This window comes from Protopterus annectens, chromosome 8.part1, assembly GCF_019279795.1.
Source record: "Protopterus annectens isolate FY-2018-M chromosome 8.part1, PAN1.0, whole genome shotgun sequence".
In the NCBI taxonomy this organism is placed as follows: Eukaryota; Metazoa; Chordata; order Ceratodontiformes; family Protopteridae; genus Protopterus; species Protopterus annectens.
In genome coordinates, this window is record NC_056742.1 from 137,894,371 (window position 1) to 137,918,418 (window position 24,048).

Consider the following 24,048-nt stretch of genomic DNA (forward strand, 5'->3'; position numbering starts at 1 on the left):
CCTGCAAGTTAATCATTACAGCCATCCAGCACTCCATTATGTGAATACAGTTTTCACATTGTTTCATGCCAGTCTGCATCCATACTGTACAAGCATAAGTGTCGCAGCCTCTCCTCATAATTCATTCTTCTCACACTTTTCAGGATCTTGTTAAATCTCCTCTGTATTCCTGCTAACATAATGTCCTTTAATAAGTCCTCTGGAAATGTACAGCATGTGAAAAGCACTGGAGTTCAAGGAGATACTCATGGCTCTAGCATATCAGGAAGATTATAAAATAGGTGGAGCTGAAAACCAAGCCAAATGTGGAAATTAAGGTATATGAAGAAAGCTCATGGTGGAATGCAGAGGTCTAAGAAGTTATCAAAGGAAAGTTGTTGTGCAGAAAAACGTGGGATATTGTAGTGGTAAACTAACTAATGTATATCTTTTTTATAACTGTTTTAAACTGCATAATACATACAGAATTGTTTCTGTTAGGAAAATGGCTTTGTTTAGAAGTGAAAGAGAAGTGGGTTTTAAGGTAAATGTATTGTATGCATTTAAATATTCCCACTGACACATCTGTACTGACATTATACTTTTTGATATTGCTACAGAAAAATGTTTTTGTATATTCAAGGTAAAGGGTGATGTAAATGCCTTGATAAGAATATTACAGACAGGCACAGATGTAGTCAATTTCTGAATTAGAAAGTTAAAGAGCATGTGCACTGGAATATAATGAACTGCAACTGTTCTTATGACATGATGTGAACATGAAAACTTAATTTTTACTTGTCAGTCATAAACCACATAAGGAGGACCAATGTAGTATTAAGATGAGTTTCCTATTAAAACTTATTATTCAGCAGAGGTTGATTTTTTTTATCAGCTTTAAGCACATATGCTTTACCATAAAAACTCCAGAGGACATCAAAGAAAGATTGAAGTGGTACTAAAAGATTTTTCCGAATGAAGAAAACTGTAATTATGTATTATCGCAAACACATTCCGGACAGGAGATGCGGCTCATTTCCAAGCCTTTCTCCTACTGAGGTATGTTCTATATAGCTTGTGAAGCTCTGGAAAATAAGTTGGATGTCTGTGTCTCTACTTCATTTGGTGTTATTGGTTTTAAGTTTAGAATACAAGGAAGGAAACGTAATTGATAACCATCGTCATCTGGAATGACTGCGCGCGCGTTATACATGCACAGCTGAGCAAACTGTGTGATTTATCTTGGATTTCGAGTGACATACTTCCAAAAATTATTAATAAAAATGAAACAATGGGTTGGGTTTTGCTGTTGGTGGTTTCTATTAATAAAAAAAAAACATACAGAACAGATATCATTAATATCTGGAATGGCATTTGAACAAATTAAAACTTCCAGACAGTCTACAGCTGTATGCAAAGTTCACAGCTTTTTAGTACACTTGTTTTTCTTTTGGCTGTTCCTGTTAGGGGTTAGTAGAGGGATACGGTTAAAGTGCTACCTAATAAGCTACAATATGTATTAGCCGCCCCAGCCAGACACAGCTGGGCTAATATACCCCACAGTGCTGAATTTGTAACAGTGCAGCCCGTCATCTTTTAAATGTGGTTGCTACTCTACTGTTTTGCGTATAAAAGGTGATGGTGAATGTCTAATTGAGATATACATTTAACAAAAATAAAGTGCAATAAACAACTACAGTATACCAATACCTTATTCAGTGGCGACATTTTCATACAGGTAACTGACTGAAATAAAATACCCCCACCACAAATCGCTACATAAATCCAGTCTAAATGATGTGTATATAATGGGTCTATATTAGAACACTGAACATTTGAAATGTCGGGGGTTCTAATAACGACCTGTTTTCAGCGAACGCTGAAAATATCGAAGTAACAGGAAACCAAATTCTTTCCTAGGGAAAGAATTCAGTTGTCCGTTTCTGTTGCTTCGGTATTTTCTGCGCTCTGGTGGAAAGTTACGGGTCAGGTTCAGGTAAGTGTGCAATTGTGTGGATGTGTGGGTTAGGGTGGGTTAGGTGAGTTAGGGTTAGGGCGTGGGTCAGGTAAGTGTGCGATTGTGTGGACGTGTGGGTTAGGGCGGGTTAGGTGAGTTAGGGTTAGGGCACGGGTGAGGTGACTGTGCGATAGTGATGAACCTTAGGGTTAGGGTTTGGGTTAAGGTAAATGGATAGTTAGTGGTGTTTGTATAGTTTAGTGTAGGGTTAGGTGTTACAGTTTAGGTGTATGTGTGTGGATTGCTGTTTGTTTGGTGTGCTTGTGTTGTGTGCATGTGTTTTGGAACAGCAAATTTTTTCCCTAGGAAAAAATATGCTGTTCCGATTGTTCGATGTTTTTTTTTTCAGTTGCTAGGGTTCGATATTAGAACACTCGACATTTTGAATGTTCGGTGTTCTAATATAGCCCCATATATAATGTGGTTGAGATAATATGCAAGTACCAAGAAAACCCCTTAGAAAGTTGTAATGCCACATGAACAGCCTATGATGAAAGCAAAAGGAGATTCCATGTTAGAAGTAGTACAAATCGTAGGTTTTTATTAAGTCATGCAGATATTCTTAAGTTTTCTCCCAGCCTAAATTATCTATGTCCCAAGAAAGCAGACATGGACAGCACTGCGATGGTCTGAAGTCCTTGAAAAATTGGTAGAATTAGTGCTGATTGTATAAAGAACCAATGACAAAATTATGAACAGTACTTGGACTCACGGGGAGTGCTGGGTGCTCATAAAGGTTCAGTTTTGAGCCCATTCCTGTTCATATTGATGATGAAGATGAACTATACCAACAAACAGCTCAGATGGTACAGAGCAACAAAACTGCTATATGCAAACAGCTTGACACTGCAAGCAGACTCTGAACTTCAATAAGTAACAGGGGACTGGAATGCAAAACTGGGCTTATGGGATGAAAAAGAACACAGACAAGACAGTGGTCATGGTACCAAATGAGGGAATCAGAAGAAACTGGAAATTAAGACAGAAGGGAAATAGTAGAAAAGGATAACAGCTTTTAATTATCTGGTAGGTGAGGTGAAGGAGATGGATGGTCTGAATAAGAAGGTCAAAGCTAGAATCAGAGGTGCTGCAGCTAACTGCCACAAAATGTAAGGGGGTAGTGTGTAGCATAAAAACATAAAAAAGATGAAAAGCAATGTGTACAAAACAGTGGTACAACCAGTGCTTCTGTATGGTACAGAAACCTGGCTAATGAAGGAACAGCAGCGAAGGAAGCTTGAGGTGATGGAGATAAAATGTCTGAGATGGACAGCAGGAAGCATACCGGGACAGATAAAGAAACGAGTGCATCAGAGTGGAAGTCAAGGTAGTCTCAGTTGCAGAGAAGGTAAAGGAAAACAGATTACAATGGTTTTGTCAAATGTGAAAGAAAACAAAAGATTTGGTAAAAAAGAATTGGGTAAGACAGGAATAAGAGGCATTCATGATATCCATTGACAACATCCAGACTCCCTGTTGTAACAGGGGCATAACCCTGCATCCCCTAAGTGCAACTAAATTGTAATACAAGTCAAGTATATCATCCTAATATTTTGCTGAAAATCGAAAATCCATAATAATAATAATAATAATAATAATAATAATAACACTGAATCAGACATCAATCCCACATCATACACGTTTTGCTCTTCGTTTTAAAATGCTGAGTATAGAAATGTTGTCATTAATTCCAAGTTCACTTTTTGGATTCAGTCTTAATTTCCATTCTGTTTCTTTTACTTCAATCTCCAATTTTCATTTGTAGTCTTAATTAGCCTCCTGCAGATGAAAAATCTGCTCATCTTTTTTCCTCTTTCAGCTCCTTTTTGTTCACAACTTAGATTAATTCACCTTTTTTTCTTGATTAAGAGCATTTCCCAAACCAGAGGAGGCTAAGATGATAACTTTAAACTTAACTTCCTCCAGCCTTGCCTTCAGTAAATCAACAGTACACTCATGGGCCTCATTTTCAACCTGCAGGACATGGTATTTTAAATTTATATTTTTAATTATAGTTACCAATCTTTGAAATTTCTGTTGCAGGTCATTTATTTCCTCTTGCCTATCTGTAATGAATGTTTACGGTCAACTTGTGCTGTCAGACACCTCTCTGCACCCTGGCCAGCAGAAGGTGATTAAGAATAAAATGAATCTAACATGATCTCAAGTTTAAGCTTTGATTTTACTCTCCACATTAGAGTTATGCATAGCATTTCTTGACTTCAGTGCGCCAAACTGTCTGTTGTACAGAAGAATTACTTTATTTATGGATTCATCAAGTTGTAGTTCTTCCAGCAAGATACTAGCTTTATCATCAAAATTGGTTCACAAACCATAGCTACACCTCTGACAACGTCTTTCCAAACCCAACAGTCTATGACCTCTTTCTTTCCATTTGTGTGGCAGTGCAGAGTCTGAGTTGCCCTGCTAGACAGGGGTCCAGGGAAGTAAATAGTGTGCAAAGAACTAGCCAGGGAACTGTTATGGCTAGGCTTGTATAGGCCCCTAGGGCCGACAGCCTAGTACCAACCTATGAACCTATGAGTTGATGATGGTGGCTCCATCAAAATCTCCTCTGCATGTTCATATAAACACTAGTTTTTGCCATAGTCAAAAGAAGAGTTCAGGTTAATGGCTTCACCTAATGATTCAAGTGTATTTTTGGTTTTCATCTTCACTTAGTGACTTAGTACCCTCCATTTTCTTTTCATTACATTGTTCAGTCATCAGACACACACACAAATAAATATATATGCATATATATATATATATGCGCACACACACACACACACACACAAAAAAAACAGCTTTCTTCTGGGGTACATGCTCATGCACATTCAAATAGAAAGCTGGGTGAGAACATTTTTGCATTATTTTATTTTCTTGTTATCTCACAGCTTCTCTCCATTTTACCAGATGAGCTAGTGTTTACCATGAACCTGCTGACCCACCCTCTGGAAATGACTCCTCATCCATATGGCAAAGAGTTCATCCCTAACCCTATTTAAGCGTAACCTTGAGCAATGGATGGGAAATCAGAAAATCACCCTAGGTCTGGCCGTCATGTATCTGATAGACAGAGGCAGACAGTAATACTCAAACTGACATATCCCCCCCACATAACCTTTAGAAACTTCATAACTAGCATACCCTCTCCTAACAAATGTCTATGATCCATAGAGACCCAATTTGGTCGGGTTGCATGACTAGGCTTATAAAGGCCCTGGTGACAGGTTAAAATATACATATGAAACTTGCTTTGATTTCTATGCTTGAGCCTCCAGATGGACTAAGTGATTCCTTGCAGACCTTGCTCTGATTCTTGTGCTCAACCTCCAGATTTTGCTCTTTTTAGTTAGCTCATCCACCCTGCAGGACAACTTTTTTTCTTTTTCTGCAGCAGGCTAACAGTGTTTTCAATCCTTTTAAACTTTTCTTCCAAATCTTGTATTTACTGACTGACTTCTACTGAATTTCCCTGTGCCTCTAAGTCTTCGTATTCAAAATGCAACACGGCAGACTCCTTTTCTTGAACAGTGTCCTCATGTGCTTCACGTAGAAATGCAACTTGCATACATATATTCACAATTTCAGCTTCCTTTTGCTATATAAGCTGGGCCAAAGTATTTTGCCTTTGTTTTAAGGTAGTAACTTCCTGATCCACTTCACTGTGATGAGATAAAAAGCCTTTTCATAGTCCTTGAGTATACTCTCAGTATTTGTGAGTTGCGTTTATATCACTTAACATCCAAACAGGTTCTGTTTTGGACCCACATTTAGCTCTTGCAGATCCGCGGCAGGGCTAGCCATCTGGCGGTGTAAATCTTGGCTCTAGATGATTGTCACTGTTGAAGTGACACCCAACCCCATGTGCAAAAAATGGGAAAAGGCATTGTCGATGGATGACTGGATTTAGATCTTTACTTCATTTTTACATCAAGAGCACTTTTGCTGCTAGTCTGCAGGCTTAGCAGCAACTCATCTTTCACATTCTATAGGTATGAAACTTCAATTTTGGTCTCAACCAGACTTCCAGTGTGTCATCAGACCTCTTTGCTCTTGTTCAAATCTCTGCTCAATTCTTTCCAGCTCTACAGTCATGTATTTAGAATAAATATTCATGCTCCTGTTACTTTTGGCCTGACTAACCTCTTCTGTCTGGCTTCTTTTGGGATGTTCCATTTGCAACTGTAGTACTTTGGCTTTAGCAATGGCAAATCATGCCTCCTCCTTCATTTTTATGCCTTCCAGTGTAAACTTTAACAGAACTGAAAAGGCCCAAACAAATTTCACACGTGCCTTTACGCTACAATCTGTTTTTCTTTCTTTCCATTTTCTTTTCTGAGGGTTGGGGTAGCTACGTGACAAGTCACAAATGTGGACATTCTCCATCATATGTGACAATTTTAATTTATCTGTTGAAAAAATACCAAAATTCACTGGTCTTACAAGCAAACATGTCTTTATCAAATAGAAACAACTTTCCAGAACAAATAGTGAATTGAGTTACTTCACTTTCAAATCAAACACAATAGCATGGCTTCTTTACAATTTGTTAGACAAGCAGAACAGTTTTACACCCCTCTGTCATCTTACTTAAGATATGTTCACAGTTCCAGAGTTTATAAGCAACAGCTACATAAAACAAATCACAAAGTCGTAGTTCTCAGATAGGCTGCTAATCACAAGAACATACATAAACAATCTTTGAACTCACTTACTGAGGCAATTTCTAAGAAGGAGCACTCTTAACTTACAGCTGGAATTTTCACTGCAACGTGGGACTCACAGTAGCATTAATACAAACTTTTACTTGTTCAGGTTAGCAGGTGCTTCTTACCTTTCTGAATCTCTGTGGTAGACATAAGGAAACTCACCTGGTTTCCACATTTTTTGGGTAGAAATACTTCTGGTTCTCAATTTCCACTAAGGCAGAAAAGCACATTCTCCTTATGGAGGGCCTTTTTCCATGCTAAACTAAACCTACTTTTTCTAGAACTGTAACTCAAACAAATTATAATAGGAGCTCTTTCTGCAGTTTCACTTTCTCACTCAATTGAACTCAAATTCCTTTTAAACGTGTGTGTGTGTGTGTGTGTGTGTGTGTGTGTGTGTGGAGGAGGGTGCACACATACAAATTTGTGAGCATGTCCTACAGCTTCCAGCTAGCTTTTCAGACTCAGATCTAATACCTATTCTCTAAGCAAGCAATAATGCCAGAAAGGGTGGGTGTTACTGTGGAAATAAAGCCTGCCCAGGGGTGTTCTGAGGCTTGACAACGCAGACGGAGGGCCACTACGCCCTTGGAAGGGCAGTATTTCCACAATAACACAACTAAAAGGTCATTACTGTGCTTATGGAATGGGATATCTGCAAACTTGTGTTTTACTTATTATTTTTTTTTTATTACAATATATTTTTATATATTTTTGATGTAAAATAGTTTCTGCGCCTAATGTTTCAAACTTGCTGTAGTATATGCTAATGGTGTTGGAGGAAGCATTTTACAGCCAAAATATAATGCTTTAACAAAATATCCAGGTATTTACTTTATTTTTTTTGGTCCCTTACTCCTAAGATATTTGGTTTGTTGGCAGTCATTGGAAATTGACGTTACTAAATAATGACATACATTTGAGTTTCAGACTTATTTTCTTCAGAAAATTCAAGCTAACAGAAATCCTTTATTTAATCACGTTTGTAGTTTTATAACAGCAATAATTAGAATTTCTTTCTATTTTGAGCCTTTGTTCCCCCTTTATTTTACGCTTTGTCCAGATTTCTTCAGCTGAAAGGTCCAGAGGTATGACACCTTCTTTACTGTTGTTGCTGCCAGTAGTCCAGCTCACTTGTTTTCTCTCTCTCTCACAGGCACACCTCTGCTTCTGTAAATGCATTTGAACACAAATCCCAATATTCAAGTAAAATATGTTCCTATTTTGAGCCTTTGTCCCCCCCCAACCTTTATTTTAGGCTTATCCAGTTATCTTGAGCTAAGAGTCGAGAGCATACCTCTCAGCTGTCCAGATTTTTGCAGAATATCCAGATTTTTGGCTCATATGGTAGGTCCATTCCTCATAAAATTTGTAGTGTTCTGTGAAATCACTGGGGATCAGTCATTAAGTAATGACAGACATTTGAGTTTCAGACTTCATATCCTTCAGAAAATACATGCTAACGGAAATGCTGTTATTCTAGCAACTTTCTAAGTTTATGAGAGTCCCCGTTATTTGTGGCTCTGTCCAGATTTCTTATATTGAGAGGTACGAGAAGTACACAAATCTCCTACGTGATGCTGCTGCTGCCAGGGATCACCTGATTGCTTTCACTCTTCACTTTCTCTCTCTGTCACACAAACACACACACACACACACACACACACACACACACACACACACACACACACACACACACTCTCTTCTGCTTTCATGCACGCATTCACTCGCACAGGCAGACAGCAACGTAAACACACACGCGCGCACACACACACACACACACACACACACACACACACACACACACACACACACACACACTCTCTTCTGCTTTCATGCACGCATTCACTCGCACAGGCAGACAGCAACGTAAACACACACGCGCCCACACACACACACACTTTTTCTGTTTCATTTATTTTCCATCATCTCTCTCTCTTACTTTCATGCACGCATACACTCTCACACGCAGACTTATAAACACACACAAACGCATGCGTGAGAGAGAACTTTTTGTTTTCTTTTTATTTTCACTCACTAAACAGTAAAAGTGCTGCTTAGCGAGCGTAAAATAATGGTGGCTGTTAGTTTTTTCAGTCTGAGCTCCACGGTAGCTTGATATGCTGCCATAAAGTGGCAGACTTGTTTTTCAGTGGGCATTACCTGTAGATTAGTACCCTGCTGCAGAACGTTCGTTCTCCTTAACAGGGTGCAATCTACAGGTCACCCATTCTCTAAAACAAATTACAACTGTGAGCATCTTGAGTGGTACACCCAATCTCTCAACTAAACTCCTATGCCATACAAAACCTGTATGTGTGTAAGTGGAGACGGAAGGCATGTCCTATCCAGATTCATGTGAGCTTTTCAGATTTTCAGAGTCGGATTCACATTCATGTAGCTTAACATTTTGAAGACTAGGACAAAATCAATGTCTGAATTACCTGCACTCAGCTAAATATCATTGTGTCTTATTACATAAATCTAATGACACTACAGTTTATCTGCCAAGGAAAGGCTAGCAGAATACAGACTGTATGATGACACTAATGGCAGTCCCACTCTTTTTGTGCTATAACAAACTGTCATACCTTTTGTTGGGATGGCACAGTAGGCTCAGTTTCTTATACATGCATGATAATTCTAGTTTAGTCACGGGGGAAGAGGCCACAACTCCTACAAGGAAGTGGGTAATCATGAACACACAATAAGGTTCGACTGCACTGTACTGACATCTAATTCAGTATACAACTTGCCACCTATCTTCAAAATTCCATCTTTAAAAATAAACAAATAATGCACCAGCCTCAATCAACTCCAGAATTACCTTCTTATGTCATGACTATTATTCTTGCCTGTTTCTCAAATCTAACATGCAGCAATATTTTAAGATGCCATAGACAGACTGATTTTAAATTCAAACATTACAGTGCTCTGAAAATTCTAACATATATCTTTTAGATTATTGAAGCAGTTTCCATCACACACACAAACACCAGCACCAGCACCATAAAATTAAAAAAGTATAAAAAAACATAAATAAAAGTAACACTGAATAATTTGTCTTCATATGAATTTGAAAATCAAACTCACCATAGCTATAAGTCGGCCAATGAAGCGGAAATAGGTCAGGTGATCAGGATTTATGGATGAGGCTGGATTTATCTGTAGACAATAGTTATTCTTCCCTGCATACTCGAATAGGCAGTACATGGGATTCAATACCTCATGGGAAAGAAGAAAGAACCATTCTCTACAGAAACAAAAAACATGATTAGACTTTTAGTGCTTACAGACGTATAATTTACATAAGCTATATTAAGCAATACTTTAATAAGCTACTATCATCTTCACATACTGGGTACAAGGTGAGGCTTACCCAAAAAAAGCTTGTTTTAAGAATGTCAGCTGTGGTTCCTTTTTGAAAAATGACTCTTTTGTGATTGTACTTAGAAGTGTTGATCACAAAAGAATAGCTCTTTGATCATCGAGCTCCTGCACAGTTACATCTTGGAAGTAAAAAGTGCTTCACTATTATGCATCAGAAGGTCTATATGATATTCTTGGGTGATAACTATTTACACTGTAATGCATTTATAACTTAGCAAATTTTAGTCAGTTATTGTCATGCACTGTTAAGTTCAGATGCCCTGTAGCTTTTCATTGACTAATATCAGTTTAGCTGTGGATGCTAGCCAAGTTTCAGAAATCCAGTTAAACTGATAAAAACAGTAGCCCCCATTTATAATACACAGGTACTAGAACAGCAAATAACTTTGATAATGTGAATCAGAGTGTAGTAATGTATAGTGATTGTGCTGCATACACTTGGCCTACAGCTTCATGTCTGGAAGTACTTCATTATACACTGCACCTTTTTAAACAACTATCTTTCATCTTTTATTTCTTCTAAAATATATAACAGAAGAAAAAGTATTAACAAACTCAAATATGCAGACAATACCACTGATGGCTGAAAGTGAGGAACAGTTGAAGAACATGTAGTTAAAAGTGATAGTACGAAGTGCAAAAGCTGGTTTGCTGTTCAACATTAAAAATAATAACACACAGAATTATGCCCAGTCATTTTTTTGCAAATAAATGGGGAAGGGGAGGAAGTAACGGATTGTATTTTATTGTGCTGAAAGACCTCTGCAAGTTGTATTAAGCAGCAATGACGTCACATTGTCGACAATATAGTCACAGCTATGGTTTCCCAGTAATAACATATGGCTACGAGAGTTGGGCTATAAGTACACTTGCGCACCAGGAAATCAATGCCTTTGAAGAAACTTTTATTCTGTTGTACTTAAGCCAAAAAAAAAATCAGCGTCAGATAAACTTTACTGAAAAAAATTGCTAACATCAGCATTGCTAGACCAAACTTCTTTACAATTAACTTCTGTAGCTCTCCAGAACACAATAAAGCAAAAATCCAAAACCACAAGTAACCAGCTAATACATTGGTTAAATGCACACCTCAAAAAAGTCCCATAGTCAAAAACAAGCGACAGCACTCAATACATATGAAAAGTATACATCCACCGAACTTGAGGCAGTATAAGTCCCAACCAGTTTCCTCATTAACATTTCTATAAAGGACAGTCCTGTTATATTCCATATCATGCTATATATATATATATATATATATATATATATATATAAATATGTTCAAATACATAATTCTGCAAAATCATAGAGAATCATGCATGGATATCACTTCATCTGCACAATAAATCCACTGTTAAGAAAAATAAATAGGACACACATGCAAGATAATAATGACAGTTTACAATTGTTGAATGATATTAAACAAGAAAATTAATAGTTTTAGTGACTTTACATATAAAGTCACTATATACCCCAATTAACTCCAATATATTTATTCGGGCTATTGAGTTTTTGGTTGAATGATGAAGACTTGTACTGTGAAAATGATGCATCTGTTAGAAACTCCAGGAAATGTACTTCTAAAAATGTTTTCTAGCATATGATGATGTACATCAACAGATGATTGGAACTGCCATGGAAGCTACTATACTCTCACTTATGAGGATGCAGTTAGAGAGTAGTACGAAATAATGTTAATTTACAATAATTTAAGGAATTTAGTACTATATGAGAAACTGGATCTGTGGAGAATATTTTTTACTGATGCAATTTTGATTTGGAAAAGTAATTATGAAGAATGGAATAGTTATCTTGATATGATAGTAATTACTATTCATATTCTTTATTTGAATCTAGTGTGAAACAGAAATAAATTTCACATTTAGATGTTTTAATAACAGTAAAAGACAATGTTAAAAATGAACTTGTTTAGAAAGGATGATGACAGAAATATACTACCACAAGTTGACAGCTGATGGCTTCAGTTACCTCTTTGCTTTATAGTCCCCCTTAAATCTTGGCATATGGCAGCCATAATTTATTCATATAAATCTTAACATGTATCTTTTAACTACTCTCAGCTTTCTCACAGTGTTCTCCTCAACTCTGACATCCACCCTCTTATGTACTCTCCCTCTATGTTTTATCTGTAAAACTATACCTTATTTCTTTTCATCTGTCACTTATCTGCTATCTATACTGCTCTCTCTGATCCAATAACTGATACAGTTTCCATTATTTCACCCCTCTCCTCTTTTACAAACTCTCTTTAGTTTATCTGCCCTTCTATCTATTTCATTAACGCACTAACTGATCCACCTCCGTTTTTACTCCTCTCCCCATTTACAAAACCTCCTCTATCTGCCATTCCTCTGTTTCACTAACATACTTCTTATGCATCCCCAATATTAAGCTTAACTTCTTATATTTATAACCACTAGTTGCATCCATCTGAAAAATACTTTCAGTTAATATTTTTTTTGTAATTCTATTGTAACTTTCATGTTGTGTGAGAAATTGCTTTTGAATTTTACATTTTGTTACTGATTATGTAAAACTTGTAATTTTTCATCTAAAAATGTTACTGCGTATGAATTACATGTGAATAATTTATGGAGCATTTCTCCATGGGCCTCTTCTGAAAATGGGTTTTGCCCTGTCAGACTTTCCCAGTCAACAGAAAGAGACAGCCAAATTAATTAAATTCAAGTTAAAGACAGCATTTAGTCCATTCAAAGGATCGAAAATGATTTTGATGACAGTACTTTTTATATTTTTCAAATTTTTCTTTAATAATTTACTCTTAAATGTCATTTTAATTTTTGAAGACCTTCTCCTTGGGCCTCTGGTGAAAATGGGTCTTTTATGGCCCAGTCAGATGATCAGAGTAAACAAACACAACTAATAAAATAACTACTTAACCTTATTAGCTGTTCAATAGTCTCTAATGGCTTGCAAAATGATGTACTTCCATTTCCCACATCTAAAATATGCAATGTTATATGCAAAATGCATATTTGTTCGGGGTTACATATAAATCATGTACACTGAAAAACTGAGTAATACTTAGGTTGTGGAAAACATTAACCTGTGCATTCTTAGACTATTTGATAGTTGAAATACTGTTCCTGTAAGTTGTTCTTCTTTCGGCTTAGGGGTCGCCACAGCGGAACTCCGGTCCGCAAATGATTGGCAGTAGATTTTTTATGGGTGCTAAGGTGCCAGCTCAATGCCCAACCTTCAGCGAAGGCACGCCCATTCTATACATGTCTTTCGAACGACACTTGACCATGGGGAGGGCATGCAGACTCCATACAGAAGGCGCTCCAGCCGAGAATCAAACAGGTGAACCTCTTGTTGTGAGGCAGCAATGCTACCGCTGCACCATACTGTCCCAGTAAGTATTTTTTCAAAATCAGATCCTTATAAAGTGGGTGGGGTAATCTCTGATAATTTCTGCTTGAGTACAGGAACCAGGCAGGACATTATATTTAGAACCACTGGCAAAGAAAACAAGGGACTCAGAAATTCAAGGGCATAATTGGTAAAGTAGTCAAGTAAAGCTGGATCTGTTTGCAGATTATATTATTTTACACCAAACAAAACCAGAAATGGACACTACAGTGTTGTAGAAAATTTTGAGACAGTTTCAAATCTTTGTGGGATAGAACATTAATGAAACTAAAACAAAGGCAATAGTGGCAAATTATGCACCCACACACAAATTGGTTCAGCAATATCCATATCCATGGGGAAATGATAAAATGAGGCATTTAGTATGGATTAAAAATGATTCTGGTGTGGCAGCTAAGGGACTCAAGAAAGGATAATACAAAAAAACTGAGAAATTGGAATCTCTGTTATATGGATATGAATAATAAGATACAAGCATTTAAAATGTTTTTATTCCCTTTAGTCTTATACGTAGGTCAGGTATATTTTTATCAACCAGATATGAGGTAGCAGAAGTAGTACCAGGAATCACCAAAACCAACCTCTACTGCTTTTCTGAAACCAGCTTGTCTGTTTCTTTTGCAAAGTTTTCACTCTTCTTCCTTATTTTTACTTTTCAGAGCAACTGAATAAAAAGCATTTTATTAAAAACATTTTTTTACTTATATTTTTATGTACATTTAAGTTCAGCTCAAACTTGCTGTGCCATGTCTTAATATTATGAGCATCTCTAATTGAACACTGCTACCAGTTGAAATACTTTGGAGTCTGTCAAAGAGAAGTGACTCGTATACGAGATGTCTCCTCATCTACTGTTTACTAAGCTTTTGGAAACAATGCATTTACTTTTCTTCCCAAAATTAAAACACTGGCACATTATGCTATTATGTACAACTGCCAGAATATATTTATAATTACAGAAACCCTGACTGTTTCTCATCTTATTCATGTGTTTATTGGTCCATTGTACTGTAGTGCTGAAAAAGTCTGTCAATTCTTTTAGCTGCAGAGTGTTTCCTGTGGCACTGCAGCAGATTCTTTACGTACAATTATTGAGGACTTTATTGATTTTCAAACAAAAGTAGGAAACTTTTGAAATTAACATTTGTACAGATTTTTTAACCCAGATGGGATTTATACTGCCTCAATTCTATTGATGTATATTGTCTGAATGTATTGGAATAAAGCCTTTCTCCTGCTGCACTGAGTGCTGAAACTTGTACTTGAATGTGGAATTTTATGGACACTTGCACTTGCTAATTCATTAGATGGTTATTTTTATATTTTATTTTTGGTCAGCCTCATCATTCTTTATTATGCTTCCTAAGTATCGATAATTTTCTTATATCACACTATAGGTCTTAAAATGTTTCCTTTCAAATCATGTTTCTTTTTAAAAACATGTCTACTGGAAATGCACATGGTAAAAATATAATAAAATAAACAAAAATATCCCTTCTATAGAGTAAACATCCTGGATTCTAATGTTGATAGCAGTGGCCTCACAATAATGTTTCTCTACTCTCCAGCTAAGTTAGCCTCATTTAGTTCAACTGCATACTTGACTATGCAGTGTGAGCATGAAAAACTTGTTTCCCAACTCCCATAGAATGATTTGGGGGCCACTAACCAAAAGCTGGAGCTTCAAAAATAAACTTCCCTGAATGCAAGCCACTGAAAAGGTAAGCTACTAAATAAGTATGATGCAAGTAGGCTGTCAAAGTACACGAACAAAGTAACCTAGACAAAATACACACATATCAGAACCTTTGGGGTACTGGAAGAATACTAAAAATAAAAAAAAAGGTACACTGCAAATTTTATTTGAAGTAATGTGGACAGTGGACATAGATGTATGACTCTGAAAACCTGGAAGGCTGTGCCTGCAATTCTGTGAGGGCTAGCAGCATGGAGTCTGTCAGTGGTGGATATACACTACATGGACAGGCTATGCCATCATAATCCGGGTAAATAACCAGCCACAGATGAAACAGAACCCTAGCCAAAGGGCCCCATGGACCAGAGTGATGCACACTCATTCCTCATGCACCTCTCCAGTGCCTCTCCTATGTTTTCTCCCTATCCAAGGCCCCATACCATCCAGATACATTACTTCTTTCTTACATTTTTCGTAGTTTTTCTTACATTTTAGCTCTTTCCTCCATCTTTTTAACACACCCTAACCAGGCAAGACGCCACTGTAACAGGTGTGAAGTAAGTAAATTAATTAAGCTGGGGACCTGGGCCTTGAAGTCATTGGGTTCTATATGCTCTGTGGTTCTCCTTAGAGCTTTTTACAACCTTTTGATACAGTGATCGCCTGAACAAAAATCACAAGTAAGGAAAGAAGTCCAGTCTTGTTTTTCTTTCTAGCAAATCTAAGATGTATCAAAAGCTTAGTATTCAAAGCTAAGAAAACAGTCACCCCTAATAAACTAAGACAAATGCTTGCAGTGATACATAAACCTGCTTGAGAACAGTGCATTCCTCTCTACCCCACAAAATACTTCTGTATGTCCCTAATTGTGTTAGTCTAGGGTGAAGTAAACATACAGATAGCCCAAACATTTATTATACAGCAGACTGTCTGGGAAGGAAATCAGAGCAACTACATAAAACTAACACAGACAAGGAGTACATGCAAACTCCACACAGAAGGACTCACAACCAAACAACTAGAGGACCAAGCATTGTGAAATGGCAATGCTACTCATTGTGTCAAACATAAGTTGCTATCAACCACATTCTGCACAGAATACCACTTACTGTTCACAAAACTGATGTCTGACTGAGATGGAAAGTGAAAAAAAAATTTTGGACAACTTGATACTTTTAGATACAGAAAAACCCAACTATACACAGTCATCTCCATCACACACCTCAGATGTCTTGTGTTTAAAACTGTGAAGTATTCCAGCTGGCTTCAACACAAATGCACACCAGATCTGCAAAGCAAATACAATGACTGCTTAATTCGTAAAATAAAAATGGGGACAGCCACATGTATTCAATCAATATTCCCCATACCCAGCAATTGATGCCAGATTTGTTGACTGTGCAATCCTCAAATGTCCGGTTGTATGAAAAATGGCGCAGTACTGTATCTCAACTTTGTTTCACATAAACAGCAGCAGCCACAGTGAAGTATGTCAATTTACTTCACACAATCATTAGTCATGCAAACCGAGAATAATGACTGCTTAGCTTAAACAAATGACAACAACATCAGTCATTTTTGTTCAAAGAGAGCCCCTTTACTGGGAAATTATAGCCATTTTGTTGACTAAGCATACATCAGATGAATAACTGTGGTACAAAATAGGAGTCACAGTAATGTTTTTCAAGCTTTCACACAAACACCACAGTAAAGCATTCTGACTTACTTCAAACAAATACAAAAAAGAACAGCAACAGCCACTTTTGTCCAATCCAGTCCCTGCACTCCAACAATTAAATCAAAGTTTGTTGACTAGGTACACCTCAGATATCAAATTGTAAAAATAACAGTTGGCTGCAGTAAACTGTTTTAAGCCCCACCCCCCACACACACAAAGCATGCACACAGATGTCCCCACCATTTGCAATAAAATCTATGGCTTTGTGCACCTGAGGTATCTGATCAGGCTCAAAAGAATGAATGAATACTTAAATAAACTGATGCACCATGTATTTCAATTTTATTTTTTGGTTTGTTACTGTCATAACCATACAGTGTGCAACCCACTGTAATCCCCTGGATATACATACACACACATATTGCACATGCATACTTGCCCACCTACAGCAAACTGTATGGCTGTGTACACTTCAGTTACCTGACTGGGATCAAATTAATACATACATAAATAATAGCTACATGTATTTCACCTTGCTGATGTCAGAACTATACAGTGTAATTTACTGCAACCCCCCCCAGTATGTGAAAGCATACACAGAGATGCAACCATAAAGCATCCTCCTGTAGGACTGTACATCTCAGATGTCTGACTGCAATCAAATGAATAAAGAAATACAAAAATAACTGCCATGTAGGTATGCATCTCCTTAGCTCACTGCTACCATAATAACCTACTGCAACTCCACCCAACACACACACAACCTCTCAACCTCTTAGTTCAACAATCAAAGAGAAAGCTTAAATATAATGGAAGAGACAGGATCAAAACCATGGACAGATATCTCCCTTATACACTTAGAAAGTTGATAGAACAACAAGCTTGGCATTAGCATGCTTTTCAAATATCTGTAATTATTTAGGATCATAGGATGACAGGAGGTTACTAGGCTAATGGCCCTGGGGCCCTTACAAGTCTAACCAAGAGTTTATCCCCCAAAAAGAAACCTCAGTCAGCACCTGTCTCCCCTGTCAATGAGGGCACAGGTGGAACCCCTGGGACAAATTTGTGGTTTCCCACCCACTCATCAAGGTTATGCTTGAAGAGGTACAAGTATGCAAGGTACTTTGACATGTATGGGAAATATATTCCAGAGACAGGGCAGCCTCTGGGAGACAAACCATAGGTAATGTGCGAAGAGTTAGACTTACGGATATGGAGCATCTGCAATACGGCAGGGTCCAATACCGCCTTGTAGGTGAGACACAGATCACCTCTGAGCAATCTGTATGATACCAAGCAGAGTGATAGTGATCTGAGTCTGTCCACATAGGACAAGTGTTGGAGGCTATGGATTTTCTTTGTGTGGTATTTCTGTGACCTTTCAAGTTGGTCCAGGTGTTTGAAGAGGTACATACCAAACGTGGTGTTGTACTCAATTACTGGCCTAATGACATAATAACCTCCTTTTCTCTGGATGCAATCCCTTTACTTATGAGATGATCCAAGTGAAAGGCTTTTCTGACCACTGCCACTACATGATGGTCAAACGTGAGACTGTTGCCAACCTGAATAATCAGGTCTCTCATCACACATTGTGTGCTTAGGGGTTGCTGTTGATGTGGTATCAGTAGGGGCCGAATTTCTGCCAAATGGTATAATAATACATTTTTTGTGTTTAACTTAAGGCCATGACTTTTGCACCAGTGATTTGTTGCAGTAAGACCCTCTTGCAGTATGTTAACATAATTCAGGGAGTCAGTGACAGCACCCAAATTACAGTCATCCACAAACGTGTTCAGCCGCAGGACTTTTGTCTCTGCTTGGACCTCTGAGAAGTAATTGCCAAACAGTAGGGGTCTCAAGGCAGATCTCTGTGGAACACCGCTAGTTACAGGTCTGCTGTTGGAGGTGGAGGCACCTATTTTAACCTTGTGGGTCCTACCAGTGAGCCAGTTGGCCACCCACCTGATGAGAGTTTGTGTTAGTTTTTTGATGATGCCCGAGTGAGGGATTGTATCAAAGGCCTTGGCCAGGTGAAGGTAAGCTGTATGTAATGGCTTTCTCTCATCCAGGGCCTTGGTGACAGTCTCAAAGAAGTCAACCAGATTCAAAAGGCAAGATCTGCCCTTCATGAATCTGAACTGGGTGGGGTCAAGTGCTTGGAGATTCCCAATGTCCTTGTTTATGAGATCCATAATAATATGCTCCATGGCTTTACAGATCAGACTTGTCAAGCTAATGGGGCGATAGTTTCCAGGGTCAGTAGTGGCACCACCTTTGTACAAGGGGATGACAATGGCAGTTATCCACTCTGCTGGAATGAAGCCTGTACTTAGGCTATGGTGGTTGAATACGGTGCTCAACAGCGAAACTAGCTCTTACTGGAGATGGTGCAGAATACAGCCTGGGATACTAACAGGTTCCGTGGATGCTATGTTCTTTGCTCTGGAAAGGGCCTGTAACACCTGATCTATAGAGATGTGAGGTGTGGGACAAGTATTGGGAATGTCAAATGGGCCTTTGGGAGGGGATAAGGGGTTGAAGTTTGTGCTGAACATAGATGCTAGCAGGTTGGCTAAGTCAACAGGATCAATGTAAGTGGTACCATTAAGCACTAATTTGGAACAAACCTGGGCTTTGCCATGGAGGTTCCTGACATAACTGAAGAAGGCATTGTGGTTTTCCTTTGTTTCAGAGGCTATTTTCAATTCATAATTGGCTTTGGAGGTTTTCACTAATGATCTAATTTGCTTAAGGCTGAGGAGAGAGTTTTTCCACTTTGGAAATTGTTCCTTTTAACCCTTGGGCAACAGTTTCTTCCTTTTGTTGTAAAGCCTGTTGATACACGATGTCCACCAGACAGGTTTGTGTTTCCTTGAGGAGCATACTTTAGTTCTGTTGGGTATGGCTGAGTCCATGCAGTTGTACAGATGCTTGTATACTGCATTGGCATTCTATTCAGCATAGCTGTCTGCATCCCCTGAGGGGGGAGCGGTGGTGTGAAGCTACTGATACCCTCCCTTAGGAGGTTGTAGTCAACTTTTGAGAATTTTATTAGCCTGGTTACGGATGGGGAGGTTGGGTGGGATAGAAACTTCAAATGAGACAATCCAATGATCTGATCTCACCAGGGAAGAACATACTATGGGAGTGGTGCAACGGTCACCCATGTTGGTGAGAACCAAGTCCAGAATATTATCTCCCCTTGTGGGGGATGAGACGAGCTGGTCTAATGCATTACAACTAATGAAGTTAAGGAATCGTTGGGTGAGTGCACTAGTGCAGGAATAGTTCACCCAGTGTGTGGTGGAGTAGATGAAGTCACAAAGGATCAGGGTGTTAGGGTGTACCTTGATGGAGTCAAGTAGGTCCAGGTAGAAGGAGCGGGTGTCCTGAGTCATGGAGGAGGGTCTGTAGCTGGCTATAACATGGATGGGTGTCTTGCCAACTGTCAATTGCACCTGAAGTAATTCCAGTGTGTTATGCTGGTAAACCAGTCTGGAGGGGTTCCGGTCTTTAATGAAGACAGAGACTCCACCACCCTTAGTCTTCCTGACCTCATTTTAGGGTCAGAATGTGTAGAATGAGGTATAGCCTGGTGAGGCAGGGGTACTTTCATCAGCCCTGAACCAAGTTTCTGTGACTGCACAGACATCAGCATCTTCCAGTGTGAGGTGAGCCTCCAGTGAGTGCATTTTCAGGTTAAGGCTCCTAGCGTTAAGCAGCATGGCCTTCAATTTGCTTTTTGACAGATCTTTTATTTTAGAAGATTTATCTTTGAGAAATGGCCTAAAAAATGCACAATGGGGGAGGTAAGAGCCTTGGCCAGAATCTGGGATCCCAGGGGTGACAGTTGGAGGCCATCTCTGGCAAAGCATTGAGGCCTATCAACCATGTCATCCCAGGCAGACACACACTGGATCCCCTTGGAAAGACACCAGAAACTAAGCCAATTGTTAAACTAAGCTAATTGTTGAAGTCAATTATTTTTTGTTGGTATTGTGGTATCATTCTTGGTGAAGGTAGGATGCTGCTTAGGACTAGGGTCATACCTGCCTGGGACACATACTCTGAGAGCTCAATCATGGCTCTCTTCATATAGTCCAGGGAGGTACTCTCAAGTCATTCACACCAACATGGACAATGACAGAGTCATATTTGTACCTGTTGTGGAGAGACTTAAGTGAGTGCATGATGTGGTGGATTCTGGCACCTGACAGACAACTGACTCTGACCTTCTCCTTGTTGAGCCTGGTGAGGGGGACAGTGGTGTGTCTCACAACTGAGTCACCAAGGATTAGTATGTTTGGTTTATTGTTATACCTTATGGGCTGCGGTTGGTTTATTATTATGTCTTATGAGCTGTGTTTGTGAGACATTGGTGTGTTGTCTGCTGTGTGTGATGTGTTTAGTGTTGTGTGTGTGTGTGTTTTGGAGGGGTCTATATTAGAACTTCGACTTTTTAAAATGTCGAATGTTCTAATATCGACTCCTATTCAGTGAACGCTGACAACACTGAACATGCAGAACAGCAAATTTTTTCCAAGGGAAAAAATTTGCTGTTCCGACACACATACACACAACACAAACACACCAAACAAACAGCAATCCATACACATACACCTAAAATCCTACATCTAACCCTACACTAAACTGTACACACACCACTAGCTATCCACTTACCTTAACCTAAACCCTAACCCTAAGGTCCGTCACCATCGCACACTCACCTCACCCGCGCTCTAACTCTAACTCACCTACCCCGCCCTAACCCTCACATCCACACAATCGCACACTTACCTGACCCGCGCCCTAACCCTAACTCACCTATCCCGTGCCCTAATCCTCACTTCCACACAATCGCACATTTACCTGATCCCGAGCCGTAACTTTCCACCACAGTGCTGAACATAGCGAAGCCACAGGAACGGCCAACCTAATTCCTTCCCTAGGAAGAAATTTGGTGTTCTGCATCTTCACTCTTTTCAGCGTTCGCTGAATAGGGGTAGATATTAGAACTTTCAAAGTTGTGAAACTTCGATGTCCTAATATAGACCCATTTTAGCGGTCTTTGCTATTTAGGTAACTTTTTATCGAGAACCTCTGCATAGGTGGGTTTATGTTGTGCTTGTCTATGTGATGTGGGTGGTGTGGTGTTTGTGCTGGCAACCTCCTCTTGGTCAGGAGTACTGACTGTGGCATGAGAGAGTATGGATTCTGGGTTACTGATGTAGATGCATTTCTCGCAAGTAGAAGAATTATGTGTCAGAGGGCTGTCAATGAGCATGAGGCAGTTGAATCAGCACTAGTGAATGCAATCACCACTGATTTGCTTGAAAACAGCAAATTTGCAACGAACAGACCATAATATGAGGCAAAAATCACTGTGAAACTGGGGATAATGAAATGCTTCTGTGCCCTCTACATGCATACATATATACATATGTATTTGCACACACATGCACACAGACACAAACACACACACTCAAATAAAATAAAAATAAATACTGGCAGGCTGCGACACTCAGTGTTGGTAAAAAATATATATATATTATGAAAAGAAAAAAGAAAAAACTAAACTTTCCTCCAGCTTCAACCTCTGCTCATGTCCACTACTTTCTTCTATCACTTTTAGTCTCAGGCTGCCTGAGACACCCAAGGCAGCTTGAACCAATAATAACAGTTCCTTGCTGCTTTATACAGAAGCACAATTAGCTGCTTTTTCAGTAACTTTTCTGCCATTCTCAAAATGGCACAAAGACCTGCAAATAAGGTGTAAAAGCCTTATTCTCCATTTGCAGCAGGTCTAATACCAGGCTGATTTGAAAAACACCACAGTGAGCAGAGTTCATTTTTTTTTTTTTTTTTTTTTTTTAAACAAGAGTCAGAACTCTGGAAAGCTGCATGCTGCACACACTAAGAGTACTGTGCTATAGAAACACTGAAACAAAATACTGACTTTTATTTTAAGTTGAAGAAATAAAATACAATTTCTTGTTGTTCTGCTGGTGTGGGCTGCAGCCCAGCAGTCAGTACCACAAGACACCCCCTCTATACATTTAAACATCAATAGGATTAACAGGCCTCTCAAGAGTAAATGGTGTTACTCCTAACTGAAATACATTAAGGTAAACAGTGTTAGACAAGGAGAACCATCTGTCAGTGAAGAACATTTTATGTACAGAAGACAAGAAAGTTTAACCGACTTCATCCTGTTATAGCAGAGGCAGAAGAACGGCATCCATTCTTCTTAAGCACGAAAACATGTTTAAAATAACCAATATCATAAATTCCACACGAAGTATATAAACCACTTTCAGACTAGACTGACACGGAGCCAGATTCTTAACTATAAATACAAATCAATGTGTGTGTGCATGTGTGTATTTTTTTAAACATGGGTGTGACAGTAACTGGAAAACATTGCTTTTCACAAGGGAAAATTAATATGGCATTTAAATAACCCAGTGTCTTAGAATGGTTCATCAGCTACTAAACCATAAAGACTATTAGCAATAGCAAAGTATTCAAAAAACTGACAGCTCACCTGACTCATTACCTTTTTCAACCACTACTCTGCACTGCATGATTCTCACAGTACAACTCATAGAATTTTTCTTTCCTAAGCCTTAAACAGGATAAATGCCTTTTCTATTCTAATACTTCAACTGATCACAGCACTCTTCTTTGACTTATTTTAACAGTTCTAAAATAGAAGAATTCCCTCAGTAGTTTAAACAAGCTGTGCAGGATTTTCACATAACTAAACCACTTAATTCTGTTTCATTCGCATTACTATGGGACACTTCTGAATGATATGTGAATGACATTTTCAAAAAATACCATGCTCATTTAGTCATACGTGAAACAATGAACCTGCATATCTCTATTACTATCCCAGACTTTCATTAGAAACGCTAAGAAAGGAGAGCTCTTTTATATTTTACAACCCCAAGAGACAGAATACAGTATTTTAAAGACCAGAAGTCAGCAATACTTTGGCTGTATTAAAACATTGTGCCATACCACTATGTACCCCTAAGAAACTTTCTAGCTGTAAAATGCATCACTATTCAAATCATACTCAAGGTTTGTTGAAAATAGTTGCACAAAAGGCAGCTCCCTTAGTGCTTAAAAAATTCATATAAATATTATA

General features: G+C 38.6%; 1 protein-coding gene across 5 annotated transcripts in view; it reads right to left on the reverse strand.

The window, feature by feature from the left end:
- Window positions 1-24,048, reverse strand: part of WWP2 (WW domain containing E3 ubiquitin protein ligase 2) — a 1,859,587-nt gene that overhangs the window by 239,094 nt on the left and 1,596,445 nt on the right. For all 5 annotated transcript variants that reach the window (XM_044081781.1, XM_044081779.1, XM_044081780.1 and 2 more), the window contains one exon: window positions 9,805-9,964. In XM_044081781.1, coding sequence (XP_043937716.1) covers window positions 9,805-9,964 — 160 coding nt within the window. The remainder of the gene's footprint in view (window positions 1-9,804; window positions 9,965-24,048) is intronic.